Source organism: Macaca thibetana, chromosome 3 (assembly GCF_024542745.1).
Source record: "Macaca thibetana thibetana isolate TM-01 chromosome 3, ASM2454274v1, whole genome shotgun sequence".
NCBI lineage: Eukaryota > Metazoa > Chordata > Mammalia > Primates > Cercopithecidae > Macaca > Macaca thibetana.
This window is the reverse complement of record NC_065580.1, coordinates 78,497,303-78,522,168: the sequence shown is the minus strand read 5'-3', so window position 1 is coordinate 78,522,168 and position 24,866 is coordinate 78,497,303. Positions and strand designations below refer to the sequence as shown.

At 39.6% G+C, this 24,866-nt stretch overlaps 1 protein-coding gene across 17 annotated transcripts in view; it reads left to right on the top strand.

Annotated features, from left to right (window-relative positions):
* Positions 1-24,866, top strand: part of ICA1 (islet cell autoantigen 1) — a 155,724-nt gene that overhangs the window by 54,404 nt on the left and 76,454 nt on the right. Inside the window, exon 7 of one of the 17 annotated variants that reach the window (XM_050782979.1) lies at positions 8,142-10,584. The exons of the other annotated variants lie outside the window; for them this stretch is intronic. Within the exon in view, the coding sequence (XP_050638936.1) occupies positions 8,142-8,240 (99 nt within the window). The 3' untranslated portion in view covers positions 8,241-10,584. Of the gene's footprint in view, positions 1-8,141; positions 10,585-24,866 lie in introns of those variants that run through there. 17 annotated transcript variants of the gene reach the window in all.

Below are 24,866 nucleotides of genomic sequence, written 5' to 3'. Positions count from 1 at the left end.
AAAGTATTTATGCTTCAGGGATCCATTACTTTTTATTTTTATTTTAAAATATGGTGATTTACTTACCTATACAAAATAGAGTGCGAGTTTTCTTTAAATTTCAAATAGGAGCAGTGTAGCTACTGTTTCTCGAATGCCAATAGCATTATAGTACTGTAAATTGCTTTTGTTAGACTCAAAAAGAATTTTCTTCAAATCCTTCTTTACAAACAGACGTTTCAGTGATGGCAAAAATAATGGTTTGATGGTTGCCTGGATTGCCACTGTTACATAAAACTGGATTTATAAGTCGGCTAGGGAGACTTAGTGTTTTAGAAAGAAAGATCTAAATCACAATTGCTTTAGGAAAAACTTGTGTTCTGTGTTAGTTTGTCATCAGGGAATATTAAAGAATTTTGAATAGCATTTTTTAATGATTGAATTATTTTTGTTAACCCTCAACAAAGCATTCCTAACAAGATTTATGCAAGCAGTATTGGCACTGTAATGGAGTCGTAGATTGTCATGATTTCATAGGTTCCCTGTCTCTCACTGAAACTCAGACTCCCCTTTGTCCCAAGTCCTAAGTCTATCTATATTTTAGTGTTCGAACTATCAGAAGAATGATTGAATAGAAAACTGGTAGTTTCCATCCATAGTTCTGAGATTTAAAATAACAAAAAAAAGATATTGGATGATTCCTTGTTCTCCAGATAACTGCTGTAATCTAACAGGGAAATGAGGAAATGGAGGCTGGCATGTTACCCGTTTATGTCCTGGTCAGCAGGAGCTCTGTTCACTAAAATGTGCACAATTCTCAGCCACTTTCGTCCCACTTATCTCAAAAAGTGTCTTCACTTTGTCTCCTTTAGTGAGTTATTGATAAAAAGAAAACCTTAAACAGACAACAGCTTTAAAAATATGTGTACTACCTTTCAAACATAAAATTTTCAGGACAGTTACAGGTATAATAAAATTATCCCAAGTGAAGGAATCCTGCTTCATCTTCAGCAGTTATCCCACTCCTAATCATTAAATAAGATCAATCAAATTCAGAGAGAGGAGCCTTAAAATCTTAAATGGGCCGATTTTACATGGGTTCAGGGAGCCCTAAAAAGAAGCAGACCCTAAGAGCCTATTGGTATAACTCTGAAATGAAATTCCCACATGCATTAATCAGGCTTCTGTTGTTACCATCAAATGAAATATGATTTTCGGGCTTGGTAACACTTCACAGTTGATTGGCTTCTTCTATCCAACCACCCATCTATCTGTGCATCCATCTTTTAAAATTCTCTCTCCAGCTGTGACTCTGAGACAACCATTGTCATTTAGATGCTGATTCCTCACTGTGGTTCTGGTGGTGACTGCTGACATTGAAATGAGGGATGTTTCTCAAGATAGATTAATTATATAAACAAATTGAGGGATGAGGTTTTCTCCTGCTTTGTTCTTTTTAATAAATTTCTGCCCTGGACCACTAGAGGTAGGACTCAGCCATGCTTACAAGCAAAAATAGTTCATGGATATTAGTTCATGTTCTGAGAGAGGTTCAGGCAAAGGGACTTGGAAAATATCCATATCGGAAGAGGAGGAACCATAGGGGAAAACAGTCTACAGATTAATGCATGTGAAATAAATGAAGAAATTTCTCAAATAGGGAAGCTGAGAAAATAGTGGGGTAAAATATGTTACATTTAGGATCTTGTTCTCTCATTTTTTTTCATCTTAAATCTGTGGGGGAAAGATCCAGGAGAAGCTGGCAACCGCAAGTGCTTCCAGGGCCTGGAACCACGTTGGGGGATGAGATGAGCTGAGGAAGCTAGGAATGAGGTTGAGGTTTCACCGCACGCCTTTTCCTGCCTCTTAAATGTTGTGCCATGTGCATGTGTTACTCATTACAATAATGTTTATTAAAAATATTGAGAATCAATGAGATTGAAGAACAGAAGAAAAGGGAGAATGACAGAAAAGTTTCTTAAATTGGCAAAAATGGGGAGGGTTTTTAATAATAATAAAGGGAAGAGAGAAATCAGGCTTTAGGGGCAAAGATGGGAAGCTAAGTTCCAAGGTAATGTCATGTGGGCAGCTGGATGGAGGAGGTTGGAAGATGAAGTCATTTTCAAAAGCCATCAGCAGGGAGAGCCATGTGAGGAGGTGAAGTCACTTAGGGATGGAAGGATCAAAACTAGCGCCTGAGGGAAAGCCAGCAAAGAGCAGGAAGGAAGATGACAGTGTTTCTTTTAAAAGCCTTCACTGTTCTAGGAGAACTTCAAGAAGCAGTTATGCTTATCCGGAAAGGGAAAAAAGGTGAGAAAGTAAAAAGACAACTTTTCCCAGATATCCTCAATTCTGTCCTGGAAGGAACATGTTCTATGTTTAGCATCAGTGAGAACTTGGAGAAAATCCTTTCCCAAAAAAGAATGAAGGGGGAGGGGGAGAGAGGCAGTGGGGGGATAAGCAGCTATTTCAGAGAGAACCATCTCCCCGCTTTCAACCCCACTCCAGGCCTTCGAGTTGGGTTGCAGCACCCCATAGGCTGAGGTTTTGTCTCCTGACGTGGAGGTTTTCTGTCAGCCTTAATGACTTGTTCTGTGTTCAGCGTCCACCTCTAATTCCTATTCACGCTGTTTAATGTGCTGAGGCACAGTCTTTCCCTACAGTCTCTCTCTCAACTCTACTCTCTCAATCTAGCGATTTCATCAGTTCCTTTTCACTGGGAGTCTTCCAGGTCTTACAAATTAAACCCAAGAGCATTTATGTTCCCGCTAGCCCCAATTTTGTCATTAAAATTTTCTGAGTAGTATCAATTACCATAAATCAAACTAATATCCCTCTGGCTTCATCATATTTGTTTATTACTCGTTTATTTTTTAATACTCTCATAAGGGTCCCCTAATGTTCAAGTTTAAAAAGAAGTGGAAACACATGCAGATTCTAAACCACACATCTTTTTGTGCGCACGTTATGGATTGGGCTCCTATTAACAAAGTGTATATGTTAAAGTCAGGTATGACTGGGAACACAGAGGATGTGGCTTCCTGAGGGTTACTAGAGACTGTGTGGCATACTCAGGTTTCACTGGAATTTTATCAGAGGCACCACAAATCAAGTATTTTAAAATAAGACATTGAAAACATCTTTAATTTTAAAGATCTGCATATCTTCCCCATCCAGGCTGTGTATGCCATGCTTCCTCACCTTCCATCCCCAAGCCCTGCCAGGAAAAGCCAGGGATTTGTAAACTGAAGCTATGTCAGCTAAAGCTTTTATTGGTACTTATTATCCAGGCCTCCGTCTGCTTTTCATTAATTCTCTACTGAAAGAATTAGCTTTGCCCTCCCCACCTTTTTTTTTTTTTTTTTTTTTTTTTGCATGTCTTCCATTTTAAAATAAAAAGCAACAGCTAAAAGTCATGATGTGAAACCAGACAATGGTTAGATTTCGTAAGTTAGACTCCCTCTTCCTTATCCTTAGCGTATTTTAGGTTTTAGGCAAAACCTATTAGATTCATTGTGGACTTACTTGTCCCTCCTTTCTCCCTGGCATGTTCCCATTTTCCCCCACTGTTCTGCAATTTCAGCTAATAAATGGTGCGAGTAAAGTTGACATTAAGGAGATGACAATAGGAAAGAGTATTTTGAAAAATAAAATGAAGATTTGATGAACTTTCTCACCATTTAATCCAGAAAATAAGAACAACGTACTTTAAAAGAACGTTAAACATGAGTTGTGCAAAAGTCAAAAGACTGCTCATTTTTTGTTTAAAAATATCTTTTTCTTAGTACAAAAGCACAGCAGATATTTAAACTCCACAATGAACAATATGATAGGTTTATTTATGTAAGAAAATTAACATATTTGAATTTTTTCCCAGCCTAGAGTTTTCCCTAACATTCTGCCTTATAGATAGATGTAGCAGCTCTTTAAATATGTACATAATGCAGAATATTTTTGATTAAATATTGGTAAAATGCTCTACAGTTTACAAAGCTGTTTTGTATTCATTAGCTCGTTAAAACTGCGTAGCATTAGCGAGAGTATGAATTCTTTTTCCCATTTCACAGATAAGACCACAGGGCAACCATGACTGACTTGCCCATTGCCACACATATGAACTAGAGTTTGAACCCAAGCCTCTGACTCTACAGTCAGTGCTCTTCTCACCTTTTTGGCCCCACATTACTACAATCCAATAAACAGATCCTTGTGTAATATTAGGTTACTACTGGAAAAAGAGGTTTCTGGGGTAGAGGAGACCTGACTTCATGTTAAAGTAGCAGTCACATCTTCCAGCACATGCCACATCCTCTGAACTCATTTTTCTGACCCCAGTGGTTCATGTTCCAAGCATCCGTAAGGAGTATTTGGACTTTTTTTTTCCCCCTTCTCACCAATCTCTCTCTCTTGAATATCCAGTCACATTTCTAGGTTCGGCATTTCACATTTCTGTTCTACCTTATTCTGGGAGTGTTTTTTTGAGGTGAAATGGCAGGTCGAGAGCCTGAGTTCTTTGGGGTCTGGTGCCTGAATCCTGCAACAGTAGGCTCAACTCAGGGACCCAAACCTGAGGCTCATTGATGGAAAGTAGACATCACAAAGGCCAGCACCCAGCAAAGAATCCTCTGCAAATTGCCCCACTGGTTTAAAGCCCATCACTGTTGAAAGGTTTGCAGTCACAAGAGGAAAGTAGCAGAAGGCCTACAGCAAATAGGCACAGAAAATTAACAGGCCCCCTGCAGACATTTCCAGTGAAGAACATCTCAACTCACTCTGAATTAGGGCCTCTCTGGCCTCAGTTGAGTGTACGAATCCTCTGAGAAGCAAGTTGGATGTGGAGAATCCTGGCTTCTACCTAAGGATTTTGATTCTGGAGGCCTGGAGATCTGACTTTTAACAGGCTCCCAGATAATTCCTTTGCTGGGATCCATAGATCACACCTTGAGAAATACTTTCTCAAAGCACCATCGTGAAATAGCTGGTGTTCATCATGATGACTGATCCATCAAAAAAGGCAATTTTGCTCTATTTTAGAAGATAGACATTTAATAATGTCTGACTTATATGAAGATTTCTTATTTCTTAACTTTTTTTTAATAGAGTATGCTTTAACTACAGGGAAAAGTCACTTAAACCACTTGATTTCCCAGGAACTCTACTATATTAAGGCTTATTGCGCTTTTTAGTACTTACATACATGTTTACCTAAGGCTTAGAGCCTAGAAATTTGTGTATCACAAACACTCAAAGATTACTTATTTTGTTTATCTAGAATCAGTATTAACCTTTCTAACGAAGTCTCTTGTCCTGTTTCAACTAAAGCCCCCTTGGTGTTCTCTAGGTTGATTCAGAAAACTGAGAGAGCTAGAATGGAGCCCCACGTTAGTTAATATCTCTAATTGATATTGTAGTATAGCATAATTGAATACTCAGCAGCAAACAATTCTGACAGTTAATGTACCCATGTTAATCACAAGGAATTTTCCAGGAGCACTCTGGCACTGTCCTGTCCTGATATGCATGTTAAAATTGCCCACAGATTCACAGAGGAATCCTCCCCTCTGCATTTTCCCCCATTTGTGTGCCGTGTCTATTGCCTATAGCTGGTTCTTCCTCTTAGGAGTAATCAGCCTAAGACAGAGCAGGTTCACCACCAGGTCCTACAAATGCCTCCATCATTTTACTCTGTGGTTTGTTACAGCTAACTTTATTCTTAAGAAATATCATCCTGGCTTGGAGGTAATTTCTGTGGTGACTACCAAGATGTTTACTAAGCTGAGAAAAAGTCAAGGGTGTTATAAAAACAGTAATTCTCATTCATCCCCAGAATGCCCTTTCTGTGCTGGCCTTTCACAACTAAAGGCTGTGAAATCATAAATGAAGAATGTCAGAAACACAGTACTTTGACATTTTTTGACAAACATGTAGTTAGCCATTCTTGAACAGAATAAAAGAAACTTTGACATTGAATGTAAAGTAGAAGTGATAACAAAATTAGCACATCTAAAAAGTTTATCATATATCAGCTACAGTTCTAAGCATTTTACACGAATGGGCTCATTAAAACTCCCCAAGAGGAAGACACTATGTTCTCCTTTCCACAGATGAGGATTTTGACGCTTAGAGAGTTTACATAACTGTCTCAATGTGACACAGTCAGAACGTGTCAGGGCCAGGTGGAAAGGATTATAATTTGACTCAGACCACATTGACACATGCATCCCCTTATTTTCTGGAACTAAAACAGTTTATTCATGAGCAGTATGATGGGGTCTTCTACACTTGTCAGTTGAGTTAGGTTAAGAAGCCTGTTGTTTCAGTTTAAATGTTGAGTCAATTCAAAATTTGGCTTCCTCTGTACTGTTTTAAATCATCTCTTTTTGGATGCTCTTCAGAAGCATTCTCTGCTCCAGGAGGGCATCAGGCTGACTGTGTCCTGGGCATAGGCAGGGGACATGGTGTCCTAGAGGCCACTCCCTGTCCCCTGGTTTCTTGCTTATCTTGCTGCAGCATCATTAGTCTGAGCCTGCATGGTGAGTTCCTAAAGCCTGTGGCCAGGGGAATGCCTAATCTCCTTCCTCAGCCCTAGGAATGTTCTAGGATCCTCAGCCTCTTTCCTTTGATGAATCTCTCTAATGGCAATTCTGATTACTTTGGACTTCCATTTGGCCCCTAACCCAGTGCTATTCCCTGGCAAGTTTACTGGCCAGCACCCTCAGCCAGCTCCCTCTTCTTTGCATAAAACATGGAAGATCTTCTGAATTTCTTCTTCTCCATACCACAAAAGCTCATGGAGAAATCCGGGAGCTCAACTTGGCCCTTTTTCATCAACTGCACTGCTTTATTTTAATGCAGCTGACCCTACTTGGAGCTGAGGCAGGCCTGAGAGGCAACCCCCTTGCAAACTACCAAGCAGGCGGGGGCAGGTTGGGGGCAGCTCATCTTCTGCCTTTGGTTTTTCCCTCAGGGCTTTTCCTCCCTGAGACAAAGTTGGGCTCCATGTGTCTTTGCCCAGTTGCCTGACTGAAGGCCCCAGCCCAGAAACGGGTGGGCAGGATTTGTCCCTTCCATTCTGTTATCATTAACTCCATCACTACTACCACCATAATTCGAAGTCTAGGATCAAGTCCACCTGCTACAGTGGGAGATAAACATTTTCTAATCCTTTAAAAAGCCCACGTTTCAAGTTCATTGTCTTGCTGCAGACTTGAAAACACAATTTGGGGCTGTCAGAAGCTGGAGAGTACAACTTTCTTTTTGTGTTTCTCCTGCAACAATCCAGAGGCACAGCCAGGGAGAGGTATGCCTCAGGCTGGCAGTGGAGAAGGTCAGGCACATAGACATGCAAAAAAAAAAACCACGTTGACATATTACAAAAATATTGCCCCAATTTTCCATGACTAAAACACAAGCGTTCTCACTCTAGAAAGTATGTTTTTATCTGCCATACTCACTGACCACTAAATTAAATGAAATTTGTGGGGGGTTTTGGCATCAAGAGAATAGAGCAGTGGTAAAAGCAGATCAGACATGAAACACTTCAGTCCAGAAAATGTCTACAGTTACAAAAGGAGCCAAAGCTAGACATGGCTTTTCTGAGAAATTGGCAGTGAGAAATTAGAAAAGAATGATAAATTATGAAACTATCCTGTTTGGCTGGACATTTAGTAGATGGATCCAGGGTTACCAGCTCAAAACTCAACTAATATTCATAACTGTGGCTTAAATCTTCATGAAACTCTTTCATTATATTCAGGAATCTAAAATGATCTTCAGTAGTCAACTACAGTCCAGTAAATCCAGTTTCCTATATTCAAGTGTTCTTTTTGCTCCTTTTCCATGAGACCTCATCGGTCTCATCTCTTTGATTCCCAGCAAGGCCCCTTCCATACTTGTCAACCTTCACATGGCAAGTGCAGGCTCCTATGTCTATGCCCTTCATGGTTGCATCCCCCAAACAGGAAGTCAGTCTGATCCTTTATTTCCTCTGTGTAAATTTATGGCCACTCCTTTAATCTGGCATAAAACCCCAAACTTCCACAAATTCACTTTTTGGTTAATATAGTACTTTGTAATTGTTCTAACATATTGTTTTGTAATTGTTCCTTTTTTTTTTTTTTTTTTTTTTTTTTTTTTTTTTTTTTTGCTCAACTGTGCTAAAGGTTCTCAAAGACTTTAAGAAGCCCCAATTACTTCTGTCATCCTGGAAACACATGGTACTATGCTTTAACTCAATAAATATTCAGTTGATGTATTTTTAAATTTTTAAAATTTTATTTTTGTGGATACATAGTAGGTATATATATTTATGAGGTACCTGAGATGTTTTGTTGCAGGTGTGCAATGCATAATAATCACATCATGGAAAATGGGGTATCCATTTCCTCAAGCATTTATCTTTTGTGTTATAAACAATTGAATTATACTCTTTTAGTTACTTTAAAATGTACAATTAAATTATTATTGTCTGTAGTCCCCCTGTTATGCTATCAAATACTAGGTCTTACTCATTTTTTCTATTTTTTGTGTCCATTAGCCAGCCCTACTTTCCTTCCCACTTCCTGTTACCCTTCCCAGCCTCTGGTAACCATCCTACTTTCTGTCTCCATGAGTTCAATTGTTTTGATTTTTAGATTCCACAAATAGTGAGACCATGCAATGTTTGTCTTTCTGTGCCTGGCTTATTTCACTTAACATAATGACCTCCAGTTCCATCCATGTTGTTGCAAATGACAGGAACTCATTCTTTTGTTTTTTGTTTTGTTTAGAGACAGAAACAGTTCTGTCATCAGTTTGGAGCGCAGTAGCATGATCTTGGCTCACTGCAACCTCTGCCTCCTGGGTTCAAGCAATTCGCCTGCCTCAGCCTCTCGAGTAGCTGGGATTACAGGCGCCCATCACCACACCCGGCTAATTTTTGTATTTTTTAGTAGAGACAGGGTTTCAACATGTTGGCCAAGCTGGTCTCAAACTCCTGACCTCAAGTCATCTGCCTGCCTCAGCCTCCCAAAGTGCTGGGATTACAGGTGTCAGTAATTGTGCCCGGCCGGGAACTCATTCTTTTTATGGCTGAATAGTACTCCATTGTGTTTAAGTACCACATTTTCTTTATCCATTCATCTATTGATGGACACTTAGGTTGCTTCCAAATCCTAGCTGTAGTGAACAGCCAAGAACCTGTATTTGCTGCAACAAATACAGGAGTGCAGATATGTCTTTGATATACTGATTTCCTTTCTTTTGGGTATGTACCCAGCAATGGGATTGCTGGCTTATACGGTAGCTCTACTTTTAGTTTTCTGAGGAACCTTCAGATAGTTCTCCACAATGGTTGTACTGACTTATCAGGGCTCCCCTTTTCTCCACATCCTTGCCAGAATTTGTTATTGCCTGTTTTTTGGATAAAGGCCATTTTAACTGGGGTGAGATGATCTCTCATTGCCATTTTGATTTGCATTTCTCTGATAATGAGTGATGTTGAGCACTTTTTCGTATGCCTGTTTGCCATTTATGTGTCTTCTTTTGAGAAATGTCTATTCAAATCTTTTGCCCACTTTTATATTAGATTATTAGATTTCTTTCCTATTGAGTTGTTTAAGCTTCTTATATATTCTAGTTGTTAGTCCATTGTCAGGTAGGTTGCCCATATTTTCTCCCATTCTGTGGGCCATCTCTTTGTGTTGTTGTTTCCTTTGCTGTGCAGAACTGCTGTCTTTATTCTCACTGAGGCTGGAAACCTAAGGAACATCCTGATGCCTTACTCTCTCGCACCTCCTACATCCAACAAATCATCATATTAGCATATTTTGACCTTCCAAATATTTTCCAGATCTATGTCTTCATAAGCCTGTCATCTCGGCTCTTGTTCAGGCCTTGTGATGCTCGCCTGGACCACCAGTCTCTGGCTTGACTTCCTGCTTCAAGTCTGCCTTCCACATACCCCAGGGTGACTGAAATGAAACCCAAATCCAACCACATCAACGTCTCTGCAAAGTAACTGCCAAGGCCACAGGATTGAGTTCAAGCTCCTCAACACCCCACAAAGCCCTCTGTGGTTTCACTCTGGTCCAAATCTAGGGTTTTAATTCACACTCTTTTCAGCCTCATATTTTCTGTTGCAATAACATCAAGCTGCTTGGTTTTCTCCAAATGATGCTTTGCTCATATTGTCTCCTCTGCCAGGAGACAGGTTGAGGTTGATACCACCTCAGCAGGTATGTGGATGATTTCCCTTCAACCTGGAGAAAGAGGATAGAAGTTCACAAGAGAAGGAGCATGAGGTAGCACAGTGTGCAGAGCAGGTTGGGTGGATGTTTGTGACAATGGGTCACATTTATGCAAACCACATTTTCTGCCATAGGCCATTAGCTTGTATTCTGCTTCCATATTTTAGCTTGTGGTATACCACAATCTGTATTGTTTGTGACATACACAACTTGTAGAAATTTTAATTTTCAAAAGAAAGTTGATAGAATTATATCATTCCAAAATATATGGAATACTCTTCTGATAAAATGATTATCTATAACATATTTTTGGTTGATTCACTAACATCCATTCTCTCCCAAACAGTCTAAAACAATAGTTCTCAGAGTGTGGTCCGCCAACCAGCTGCATTAGCCTCATTCAAGAACTTGTTAAACATGCAAACTCTTGAGTCCCGTCTCAGATCTACTGACTCAGAAATTCTGGAAGCGGGGTTTAGCAACCTGTGCTTTATTTTTTTTTTTATTTTTATTTATTTTTTTTTTTTTTTGAGACTGAGTCTGGCTCTGTCGCCCAGGCTGGAGTGCAGTGGCCGGATCTCAGCTCACTGCAAGCTCCGCCTCCCGGGTTTACGCCATTCTCCTGCCTCAGCCTCCGGAGTAGCTGGGACCACAGGCGCCCGCCACCTCGCCCGGCTAGTTTTTTGTATTTTTTAGTAGAGACGGGGTTTCACCGTGTTAGCCAGGATGGTCTCGATCTCCTGACCTTGTGATCCGCCCGTCTCAGCCTCCCAAAGTGCTGGGATTACAGGCTTGAGCCACCGTGCCCGGCTAACCTGTGCTTTAATAAGATCCTCCAGGGATCTGATGCATGTAGAAGTTTGAAAACCACTAGTCTAAGACAATCTTGATAATTCTACTCTTTACCACAGACTTGTTTAAGAATTTATGGGTAACGCGATTCTGGCCAGTAAGAGGTGAGAAGTTGGTTTGGGCAGTAGGGAGCCTCTGGGAAAAGTGTCCTTGTCCTAAGAAGGATACTTAGTGAAAGATCATACTTGTGTTTACCTGAATATTTTCATACCTGGATGTGACATCTTGAAATTGCTTTGCCCTCTTGGGACCATAAAAGGTGTCAGGTGAGGGCAAAGGCAGCAGCTGAGAGGGGCCAAGCAGAGAGATCAAAGAACCTGGGCCCCTTAGGACCTCACATAGCCATTGATTAGCTGACTTTGGAAGCTGTGCGACCTCTGGAGTATGAATTAATGTTTCCTGATTATTGAATTCCATTTGAATCAGCTCTCTAATGATCATCAAAAAAAAACTGATGCATGTACACACTCTTTTTATATACATGCATTTATTCACACCTAAGAACTCTTCCTTTGTTTTTAAAGGTGACACTGGATGGTGATTATTATTACTTATCATGTTAGTGAGGTTCTTTGAAATCAACTGAAACCCAGATGTCCCATTCTCTTCTAGAATATAGCAGCCATACTTCACTTTAATGGTCAAATACTGATGCTTCAAGCCTTTTTGCTATTTTTGCTGGAGGTGCAAGACTTTTCAGGAGTCCCTGCCTAGGCATTCTCAGGAATCCCACAGGAATGCTCTGCTCCTCAGTTCTACTGTGGCTGTCACTTGTGGCACTCTTCTGCAGGTCATCCCTTGTCGTCCTGCAATGGGAGAGAATTATAACATAGACATGTGACTCCTCAAAGAATTTATTGGTCATGTACTCCCAGAGTACACTTGAGGATGCTTCTCTCCTCCATACTCTGCCTGGCCCCATGTCATGGGAAACAGCTTCCCTCTCCCATGTGGGAGTGCTATTGGCTGTGGCTTGCCTCTTCCTGGGGTCCTCAGAGAGGATGAATGTCTTACTAGTCTAAAGGGGAGCAGTTTGAGAGATCCAGTCTACCCACTAGGATGATTAACATTCACTTCATAATGCAGAGCCCTTTAGCTCCTCCTTGTCTCTAACTTCTGCCTCCTTTCCAGAATATGTTAGCAGCCTTCCCTTTGTGTAATTAAAGACCTATTAAAGTTTTTCTTCCAAAAATAAAGGAGCAATTTCTCTTCATAAGTGATTTCAGACTTCACTTTGAAGGTAGTTACCCTGCTTTTTGCCATCAGGGTTTTCAAAAGCATGGAGTTGAGTTTTTGCTGATATCGCACGATACACAAGGATCAAGTGCTCTCTGAGAATCAGTGGTTAGTGTGGGGACAGGGAGTATAGGAGAAACTTAGAAATCAAGCAGCAATTGGAGCCACTATGCCTGGCTTTTCAGGAAGAACAACAATACAACTAGACCTCAAAGACTTCGAACTAGAGGGTCCCTCAGGGCTTGAAAACTGACTTACCTCATCTCTCCTCAGCAGGCACAACTCGTGGATTTCTAGTTAAGTGTGCGGTCACCCTCTGGGTCTGTATCTTATTTAGTTCCACTACTAACTGTCTTATTTCTTTCCATAGTCCTCAGTTCAAATTTCTAAGACAGAGGATTTGATTGGGCTAGCTCATCATTGGTTTTTGTGTTTGAGCAAAACTCTTTATACCAGATGACCTCACAGGTCATTGACCCAAATGGAATGACTCCCTTGGGTCGGGTGACAACCTTTAGTCTAATCAGCTGTGTTGATGGAATGGAGGTGGGGGTGAGGGGCATGGTCACAGGGTCGCTACAAAGTCACTCCTCCTCAGGGACTAGCTTAGGACTGCTCCTTCAGCAGAGGCTGAGTTGTGCAGGGGGAAGGGGCAGGCAGCCTCCCTTAGAGGGAGCCTGTGGGCTTAACCAGGGCTGTTATTGCAGTGTGACCAAGAGGTACAATGCAGTCCTTTTCAGGGAAACGTAAGGGGAGGCTGACTTTGAATGAAATGGTTGAAATCCACAGTTTGACTTCAACAAGTTGTCCTTTCCAGGACTCAGTTTTTTCATCTGTAAAATCAGACAGTTCATCTTAGTGATTTCTAGGGACCTTTTATTCAGGGAAGACCTGGGCTTGTATCATATTTGGAGCCCTCTTTAAGAGAAAAAAAAATACAAAATTTGGTGCAAAGTCTTGAAAGGGGCCCTGAGACTCAAGCATCCTTATTTTCATATAATTCCACCTCTGCTTCCATCCTTAAACTCTGCAGCTTCTTTCTGGTCATTGTTTTGGATTCTGCCTACCTCTTATGCTTATAGCCTGAGGCTTTTTGATGAGCTACGTGCAGGCTGGTCCGTAGTTTCACTTCCAAAGAACAGGGTTTCCCTAACCATTTGTCCTTTAAATAGACTCTAGACAATTTGTTGGTTTGAGAGAGCCAAAAATTTGGTCCACAAACATGTTACAAATTTGAAATAAGTATTATTATTGTTATATTGAAATTACCATGATTTGCACAGAAATCCTTTTGCTTTCTAACTCCACACTCTTCAAAGTACACCCAGTCCTCAAAAGATGTTACTGGTCAGTGGTCAGTAGTCTTTATGTCTTGGCAAACATTCACTTATCAGAGGGCAGTTTCTCATGGCTAATGTATTTTCAGACTGTTGATGTGTTGCTGCTTATATTTCTTTAATTTTCATTTTCATTGTTACCATTGTATTGTATTATATCTGCCTATTCACACACATGGATCAATAATTCCAAAGAAATTCATGATAGTGTAAAATTTGAGATGAAAATATTGATGTATTAACTCAGAATAACTAGCTTTATAAATGTAAACAGTGAACAGTGCTCCATTCAGAAAAAACTTTTAGAAAAAGTTCTAAAAAGAAATATGGTGCTGTTAAAAAGCTAGATTTAACTGATTCATTCATGTATTGTCTAAGAGGAGACTCTGTCCAATGAGGGCAAGAACTTCTGATGTTTTCTTTCATGACGTTTCCACAAAACGTTCAACAACATATTTAGTAAACTAAGTATAAATGTGTTACTAAACCAAGACTTGCTGTCATTTCCGATGACTTACAATTGGAAAGCAGAATCATAAAATGTAGAAACCAGATGGATGTGGAACTTTCTTACAACTCAAATGTTCATCTCATTGAAAATTTCAGACAATAGCATTCTGACCATTGATATGAAACTACAACCATTGTTGTTACTATGTATTATCTTTTCCTATCCTATTTTTTAATCTTCTTGCTCTACTTTTTGAGAAGTCTGTTAAGCTTTATCATCAATCCATCTATTTCTTAGAGATTTTTACTTATTTTTTAATGTTCCTTTTTTATAACATCCTGTTCTTGCTTTATGAGTAAGGTATTTCCTCATCTCTCTGAAGATGTGAATTGTTTTTCTTCTACCTGAAATATCTCTACTGGCCTCCCATTTGCATCTTTCAGCTCTCTCTGTTGTCTGTAGACTAATTAAAAAGGTTGGCCTCAAAGGGCTAAAAATCTTTGATTATGGGCTCATATGAAAGAAAGAGACCCTGAAAAGCTGCTTACATGCTCTGTGTATATGGGTGGAATTTGTCAACTGTGGTTCATTAAAGAGTGACATGGTTGTCAGTATCTTTAGTATATTCTAAAGAGTATATTATGTATTTAGCATATATTTTCTTGCCCTTGGCAGATTCCATAGGGGAGACTGTTTCACTTTTTGCTTGAAGAGAATATATATTATTGCCAAAATTGTGGGAGCCAGGGTAGGGGAAGGAGCCAGACTATCAACATTTAGTATGTAAACTCCCTCTCATTTCCCTGGGTTCATAACAGCGTCCATGCCTTCAGCTGTCCGTGGGTTTCCAAAGCATATCCCTCTGTTTTACATTCTTCAGAAAAGCAGCCTTTCCTGCTTGAAGTAAAGGGAGGGATCTGGGCATTTAACGAATTAAACAGACATTCAGCCAAGGTTGCTCTTATTAACCCCACTATCACTTCCACTTCCAAAGGTATCCAAACCATCAGTTCACAAAACTTTGAGAGTTCTGAATTAACCAGCTAGTTTCTAGGTTTTTTCCATTGCCAGATTTGGATTTAGCTTTCTTGGGTCTGTTCATTTAGTTATAACTCATCTATCTCCTTTCCAGCTTCCAATGTTTAGTAGTGATAGTCTCTTTTCCCATCTTCTTTGTTCTCATTTGTGCCCCGTTTAGAGTTTTTGGTGGGCTTTCAGGGGTGAGTAGAGCTAAATGGATGGCTTCCACCCTTCATTGTTAATAGAAAGATTCCATTTTTCTTCTTCTTCCTTCTTTCTTCTTTCTTTCTTCTTTTTTCTGAGACAAAGTCTCACTCTGTTGCCCAAGCTGGAGTGCAGTGGTGCGATCACGGCTCACTGCAACCTCCACCTCCCAGGTTCAAGTGATTCTCCTGCTTCAGCCTCCTGAGTAGCTGGGACTACAGGCATGCGCCACCATGCCCAGCTAATTTTTGTATTTTTAGTAGAGATGGAGTTTCATCATGTTGGCCAGGCTGGTCTTGAACTCCTGACCTTGTAATCTGCCTGCCTTGGCCTCTCAAAGTGCTGGGATTACTGGCGTGAGCCACCGCACCCAGCCTCTTCTGCTTTTTTTTAATGTGGTTGGCAAATGGTAGCCATTTTTTGAGGATCTGAAGCATAATTGTTACTATCTTTTCTCATCTTTACCATCTGTCTTTTTTTTTTCCAGCATCTACATTAAGGATTCACATCTGTCTTTTTCACCCTTTCCCAAAGGTACATACGTATTTAAAATGCTCATGTGTAGAAAAATTACATATATATGTCTGCTAATAAAGATATACCCGAGGCTGAGTAATTTGTAAAGGGAAGAAGTTTAATTGACTCACGGTTCCACATGGCTGGGGAGGCCTCACAATCATGACGGAAAGTGAATGAGGAGCAAAGTCACGTGTCACATGGTGGGAGGAAAGAAAGCTTGTGCAGGGGATCTCCCATTTATACAACCATCAGATCTGGTGAGACATATTCACTACCACAAGAACAGTATGGGGGAACTGCCATGATTCATTTATCTTCACCTGGCCCCTGTGATAATTGAATTACTATAATTCAAGGTGAGATTTGGGTGGGGATACAGCCAAACCACATCAGTATATTGTATATTAAATTATATGTAAAGTTAAGAGACTATTTTAAGAGCAGTTTTTAGCTTCACAGCAAAATTGAGAGAAAGATACAGAGCTTCTGCGTACTCACTCCTCACATCCCAAGCACCCCACAACACACATACCCGGTGCATACACACAGCCTCCCTCACCATCAGCATCCCCCATCAGTGCAGTACATTTTTTACAATTAATGAGCCAAGGTTGACACATTATTATCAACCAAAGTCTAGAGTTTACATTAGGGTTCACTCTTTGTGTTGTAGATTCTGTTTTGACAAATGTATAGTGACATGTACCCACCATTCTAGTAGCATATGGGTAGTTTAATCGCCCTAACAATCATCTGTGCTTCACCTATTCATCCTTCTATCTTCCTGAGCCCCTGGTAACCACTGATCTTTTTACTGCCTTCATAGTTTCACCTTTTTCAGAATGTCATATAACTGGAATCATATAGCACCTAGCCTTTTCAGATTGGTGTCTTTCACTTAGTAATATATACTTAAATTTCTCCATTTATTTTCATGTCTTGTTATCTCATTTCCTTTTAGTACTAAATAATATTTCATTGTCTGGATGTATCACAGTTTTTTCATCTATTCATCTACCAAAGGGCATCTTGGTTGCTTCCAATTTTTTGCAATTATGAATAAAGATGCTGTAAACATTCATGTATAGGTTTTTGTATGAATTTTTTTGTTGTTGTTGTTGTTTTGTGAGATGGAGCCTCACTCTGTTGCCCAGGCTGGAATGCAGTGGCTCCATCTTGGCTCACCACAACCTCCGCCTCCCGGGTTCAAGCAATTCTCCTGTCTCAGCCTCCCAAGTAGCTGGGACTACAAGCATGTACCACCATGCCTGACTAATTTGTGTATTTTAGTAGAGACGGGGTTTCACTGTGTTGGCCAGGCTGGTCTTGAACTCCTGACCTTGGGATCCTCCCCCCTTGGCCTCCCAAAGTGCTGGGATTACAGGCATGAACCAGTGTGCCCAGCTGGATGTTTTTAACTCCGGGTAGACACCAAGGAGCACTGTTGCTAGATCACATGGTACGAACTTTAGTTTTTTAAGAAACTGTCAAACTGTCTTTCAAAGTGGCGATACATTTTGTTTTTGTTTTTGTTTTTGTTTTTTTGAGATGGAGTTTCACTCTTGTTGCCCAGACTGGAGTGCAATGGTATGATCTTGGCTCACTACAACCTCTGCCTCCCGGGTTCAAGGATTCTCCTGCCTCAGCCTCCCAAAGTAGCTGGGATTACAAGCGTGTGCCACCATACCTGGCTAATTTTTTCTATTTTTAGTAGAGATAGAGTTTCACCACGATGGCCAGGCTGGTCTTGAACTCCTGACCTCAAAAGATCCAGGGATCTGCCCACCTCATCCTCTCAAACTACTGGAATTACAGGCGTGAGCCACTGCACCCAGCCCCTTTTTTTTGTATTCTCACATCCTCACCAGCATTTGATGTCAGTATTTTGGATTTTAGCCATTCTAGTATGTATGTATTATCTCATTGTTGTTTTAATTAGCAGTTCCCTAATGACATATGATATTGGGCATCTTTTCATATGCTTATTAGCCATCTGTATGTCATTTTTGGTAAAGTATCTATTCATATATTTTGCTACTTTTTAAATCAGGTTCTTTTCTTACTGTTGAGTTTTGAAGTTTCTTTGTATATTTTGAATAACATGTCCTTTATCATATATGCATACATGTCTTTTGTAAATATTTTCTCCCACACAGATAATTATTAATGCTTTATTATTTCAACTCAACATAAAAAATGTTTTTTGGAGCACCTATTAAGTGGTTAGCATTGCATGGACATTGGAGATTTAACACAGAAAAAGACCAAATTCCCACATTTAAAGGACTTCAATTTATCATAAGCATTTTCGTGTGTCAAAAAATTCTTTATTAAAAAAACAAGTGATGACAATAGCCCAATATTCTATTATATAAAATGCCCTAACATTAGACCTTTAGGTTGCTTACATTTGTGAGCAAATAAACGCTGTCTGAAACTTTTTATACATAAACCTTTGCCCATGTTTTAGAAAATTCCCCTGAATTTGTAAGAATCTGCTTCAAGAAAAGAACTTGGTCAAGAAGAAGTAACATTTTTATAGCTTTTGATGGCTCAAGGAACTTTTAAGTCAGACTCTTGCCAGTTTGGGAAAATTAATTAAGCTAGAAATTGCAAAAATTTTAAAAGGAGAGATAGCCTCTTCTCACAAATAAGTAATTTGTATTTAATAAACTTTTGACTTCATAAAAAGAAAACTGAAAAAAAGATGTTAATGTTTTTTATTTTACAAACAAATGTGAACCTTTTAAAAGTATTTATTTTTGGCTGATTCTGTAAGTCATTTTCACTGATATTAACATTTATTACATTTGGTCTCCCCAACCCCACTGCCCCAGAGATTCTGATTCAGGGATCTAGGGTATAATATAGTGGGAAGGAGAGTTCACACCCATGTGTATATGTGTGTTTGTGTATAACAGACAGGATTCCAGAGCAAGCCAGCTTTGGAGGAGCACTGGTTCTGTTCCAGGCATGGAATATCATCAAACATGTTACCAGTTTAAGGGGCAAAGATTTTAAAAGTCATTTTATCTATGAAGATAACTATGTAATTTTATGTGGCCGAAGACTGAAAGTGAACTTGGAAAAATGAAAAGAATGTGGTTAGGATAGAGGCAGTTGAGGTAATTTGTTCACAGCCATCACAGGCAAACACACAAGCTCCACACATCACAGACTCGTGCCTCGTTTCCTGTGACCTTCTTAGAACATCTCTGTTCCATATAAAATCATCTCCTCTTTTCTTCATACTGGTTTTGATTTCTCTCTGTTAGCTCTTCTGCTTAGAGATGTTATTACTCAAAGGTTTGTTATGAAAGCAGGCTGAGTATAACGTAATAAATGAATAAATAAGCAAATGGAACAAAAGACAGTTTTTTCTTGTCATGTCTGGCCAAACTCTAACTTTGGTAGGCAATGGCAAAATCTACAGAGGGAAGGATTTGAAGGATAGAATGCTTTTGCCACCACTGTTTTCTTGCTGATTTTGACAACAGGACTAACTTAGAGAATGAATATATTGACCTCTCTGATTTAATGTCATGACTGATCCCTTGGAATTTTCAACTCTAGTTAGTAGACCTCTCTTTCTGCAGAAGCATAGGTTAGCAATTCTGAAACTATTCCTCGTGCATTCCAGGATTGAGCAGATAAGTTGTGGACAGTGGGAGCCAGGTTTTGCACCTTAGGAGAACAGAGCTACAGTTGTGGTAAAAGGAGGAGATAGAATGAACTCTGCGGTATTGGATTCAAATTGGAGATATGTATGTAAACTCCTGGTTTCTAATACATACACACATGCATGCATACATACATGTGTGTATGTGTTTAGATATATGTAAATGAATATAGATGTGCATTGATTATAATATGTATATGTGTATTGTGTGTGAGAGTACTTGTGGATATGCACACATTTGTTTACACACAATACACACACACACACACACACACACACACATATATATATACACATTTCCCAGCTCAGTCCTCTGAGGTGGCCTTGAAGCAGTTTCACTCTAGTAGCAATGAGCATATCTAGAAACCAAATCTTTGTTTCTACATACCCTCCACTAAAAGGTACCCGGGCTTTTTGAAGAAATGGTTAAATTCAAATTTGGGACAGGTAAAGTAGAATAGAGCCTGGAACATCATGTTATGCCAAAAATGAAGAAAGTGCCTACAGAATAAGGGGGATGTGTCAAAATGACATAGGAGCCCAGCCCAAAGAGGCTCCCATTGGCCAAATATGGGATCATTTAAGCATTAAAATAAATTACTAATTTAAATAAATAATTTTAGTAAATTTAATACTATTGAATAAAGTAAGAATCCATGAGCTACTCTGGTGTAAACAAACAAAGAAGAAGGGAAAGCTTCAGTAGAAAGCCAACCAATAAATGTAGAATGTTGAAAATCAAAAATCATATTTTGCAAGCCACCATAAAAATAATTGATTCAGTCAATAATCATCTATGAATATGAAAACTAATGGATGGAAGTTTGATGAGATATAGGATCTTTACATTGTCTTTACATTGTTTCAAAGTATATTCCTGCAAGATACTTTTTATTTACAATGGGTGAAATAGCAATGCAAATGAAGAAACCTGGCCAACACCATCTTAACCAAAAGATTAAAGTTAACATTGCTAGTGGTGGGACTAACCAACAGCATGTGCCACATGATATCATGCACTGAGGAAAAGCCAGAATGACTTTTGTTATACTGCTAGAGGTGTATCACCTTAATTTAAGTATGAGGACACATCAGACAACCCAAAATGTGGAACACTCTCTAAACCACCTGCCCTGAACAAAGACAGACCCAGGAACTTCCCAAATTAAAGGAGACTGAAAAAGTATGACAACTGAATGCAATGTACAATTTTAGATTTTCTTTTGTTATAGAAGATGTTATTGGGACAATTGATAAAATGACAATAAGGTCTGTAATATTAGATAATATTATTTTAATATTAATTTCCTTATTTCAATAATTGTTCTGTGGTTACATAAGAGAGTTCCTTATTTTTAGGAAATATACATTGAAGTATTTAAGAATAAAGGAACTTTGTGTCTGCAATTTACTCTTAAACAGTTTAGAAGAAAATTCTGCGTGGTTTGTATTTAGAAAATGAAACAAATGTAGTAATGTTTGGGTGAATTAACATTTTGGGAACCTGGGTGAAGGGTATCCAGGCATACAAAGAAGTCTTGCAACTTTTCTAGAAGTCTGGAATTATGGTTAGTGTCTTTGTGATTTGAATTTTAATACATTTCTTTATAATGTTCAAATTAAGAAATTAAACATCCAGTATATGAAAGAATAGAAGGAATGGCACTGAAAAAAGTGACATTAGTAGAGGTTTATATTGTATTATAATATTATACAATATTATAATATGTAATATTATATGTAATATATGTAATATGTAATATTACTATATAATACTGTGTAATATGTAATATGCAATATGTATTCTATAATACATATATACAGATGCTCCTTGACTTACAATGGAGTTATGGCCCAGTAAACCCATCAAGTTGAAAATATCCTAATCGGAAATGCATTTAATACACCAAACCTACCAAACAGCATAGCTTACCGCAGGCTACTTTAAATGTTTTCAGAATGCCTGCATTAGCCCACAGTGGGGCAAAATCATCTAACGCAAAACCTATGTTATACTGCAGTGCTTAATATCTCACAATAATTTATTGAATACTGTACTGACAATGAAAAATAGAGTGGTCGTTTGCGTACTTGAAATACAGTTTCTGCTGAATACATGTTGCTTTTGCATCTTGGCAAAGTCAAAAACTCTAAGTCAAACAGTCATAAATCAAAACATGGCAAATCCAGGACTGTCTGTACAATACTATAATATTGTATTTATGTTGTAGCTATTGTGATATAATTACAGTTATGTGCCAGCATGATTCTGTGCAAATTCAGTGCGACCTGGTCAGTGTCTTTCAGATAAATTACCTAAGACTAGATGATAGCAGGGATGTTATACATCAAAATAGTGATTTCAGTCTCTCTTGTATAAAGTGGAGGGCAGGAACGATGGACAGCTATCATCTTAAAAGCTTATTGGAGTCAGACGTGGTTCCTCACATCTGCTGACCTGTAACTGGAATAAACAACTCTGATGACCATTTGTTCATCATCATACTAGAGTCATGTCCCTGAGGAATTCCAGGGCAGTAAAAATTTAGAAACTAAATGTTTAACTTTCCAGAATGTTTAATTTTTCTGCACTAAGTCAAAGCAAGGCTCATGGAAGCAAACTTCCTTGTTCACTAAACACTCAGCCCAGAAAAATGGAGAGATCACACACGTGACCGTGAACTTTGCACTGTTAGATTTATAAACTTCACTAACCAAAAATAGTTTCTGTTGTTGATCCAAAAACCTCCATTCTAATGACAAACTTATGGCGGCTAAAAACCTTTTAAATGTTAGATTGAGTTCCTGCTTTGTCCCTCTGCATGCGATTGAGCCAGGTTAAGTTGACTTGAACCTGAGAAAAGAAACACATTGCCTCTGTGGGGTTTTCTAAGCCATCTGAAGAAAGGTACTAAATAACCAGTTCTGTGAGATTTTAGAATCCTCCAGGGGGCACCAGAACATTCAACATGCAGTTGAACACATTTCGTTAAGTCCAGAAGGGCTAACTGTATTACCTTATTATAATTGATTCCTCTACTGTAATGTTTTCAGTTCCATTAACATTATTTTTTTGTACATTTACTTTTACAACATTTGTGAGTTTATGGAATGTTTCTGCCTCTCTGAGGAGGCAGAGGAAAGAAAGAGATCATCTCTTGGATGAGTCCTTAGAAACTAGAGCCATGTCTCCTCTGGGTAAATATGAAAGGTTTCAGCCCACTCGGAGAGTAAGGACTTTCCAAATGTTCCTAATCTGACTGGGGGAAAAAAATAACTGGAGGAAACTGAGAATTCAATTTACTTTCTTAGCCTTAAGGCTGTGTATAAGCTACCCTGTTATTATCATTATTAATAATAAACACAGTGAATGTCAGACAGGCACTTCATGGTAGATTTTTATATGAATTTTATGCAAAAGTAAAGTGTTGCCAGGCTACTGCATAATATTACTCAGTTCTGGTCCAGGAGTACAAAATTCCACCAGGCCTCCTGAGCCCGTCCCTCCAATTAGTGACTACTTCGTTACGAATAAAGAACCCTCATTACTGTGGGCCTTCAAGTGAAATAGGATCCCCTACCTCTTGAAATCCGCCTTTCTAAGTACAGACAGTTCCCAACTTACAAACAATCCACTTAAGAACCACCAAGGCATTCAGAGGCTGCTGTAGGCTCCTGCAGCTGCCGCCTGGGCCCCCTGCCCGGCCCCCCTGCCCAGCCCCCACCCCACACTCCTGGTCTGCTCAAGGGAGCGCTGCCCACCCCCCTTGCAGAGCCAGCTGCCCACCTGCCCCTTGGACTGCAGGCTCAGAGCTGGGGGTTCAGTGAGGCCTCAGAGCTACCGCTGGTTTTATAGTTGAGCTCAGCTATGGGGTAAATAGGCTTTTGTGGCCTGGCCTGGGAACCGAACCACCATTTAAAAAAAAGAAGAAGAAAAAACCTGCCTCCATGGGAAAATGTATTCTGCATTCCCAATAGCTGGCCAACAAATGTTCGAATGACTGTGGGGGCTGTCTTCTGTCTTCATGCCCCAGCAGGGCGAGGAGGCGAAATAATCCGCCTGTGTGTTCTGGGTTCTGGGTCCAGCTCTAGCACTAAACCCAACATGGGACCTTAGTAAGCCCTTTAACCTCTGGGTATCACATCATCTGTAAGACAACAGGATTGTACTAAATGAGTTATAAGCCTCCTTCTAGTATAATGACCCCAATTGATCAAAGCTCTACCGTCATTTTATTCATTCAGAGGCATTTTACTTAGGGCACCTGCTTTGTGCAGGCTCTGGGCTTGATGGGAATACAGTCAAATAACACAGATCCCAGCGCTCACAGGGTGCAGTGTTTAGTTGGGGAGACACATATTTAAGCGAATGCTCATAAGTGCTACGATTGCGATGGGCACTGGGTGCTGTAAAAGCTCAGGAGGGTCTGAATCAGATGAGGACTTTGCAGAGGGGTTGGCTCACGGGCTCACTCCCCTGATTTCTATTTTAATTGACTCCTCTCCCAGGGTATCAAATCTGGTTCACGGGGAAGCATAGCTTCTGCATCTACCATCCTAACAGTTTGACTTGGTCCCCTGGCCTCATCAAAGAAAGTCTTAGCCTCCTCTTTGCGTCACTGAAAGATAGAATACAGGGATGCTCCCTCCCACCAAACCATTGTCTTGATTCCTGTGAGTACTGCCCTGAATGCTTGCTTCTTCTCTGCCCTAGGGAGCCATGGCCAAAAAGGCTCTCTCTTGCTCTCCTTGGGGCCTTCCCTGCCCTGAAGAGAGGCAGGATTGGCAGCAACTCTGGTACCCCCAAGTTTAAAATATTCCTTACCTCCCAAAATTTCTAAAGGCCCAGCTACCTCTTGCCGTCCTATATTTATAATTCCCTAATTGTAATTCTACCAAAAATCCCTGCCAGGCTCCCACCCTTACTTAACACTCACTTTTAAAATAGTAACAATCAAAGTGATTCAGAGAAGTCACCTATCATTTGGAAGGTGGCATAACAGAGTGGTTTGGGTTGGAATCTTGACTCTGTGCCTTGATATCAGATGTTATGAAATTATGTCATTATGAAGGTTCTGAGCAAGGAAGCGACCATGGAAGAGCAGTTTTGAGGAAAGTTAATTTTGGTAGCTCTGTGTAGGATGCTACAAGAATGGAGAGGAGGGAAAAGATGAGAGATTTTCAGCGTAGAAATGATGAAACTTAGAAACCAAGTAAGTGTGTCATTATGCAATATGAAGTTATATAACTTTTCTATACTCTCAAAGTATCTTATTTATTTTGATTCTGTGAAAGCAGTTTGATAATTATAACTGGAAAACCTTTTCTTTTTGTATAAATAACAAAACACCCCAAGAAAACGT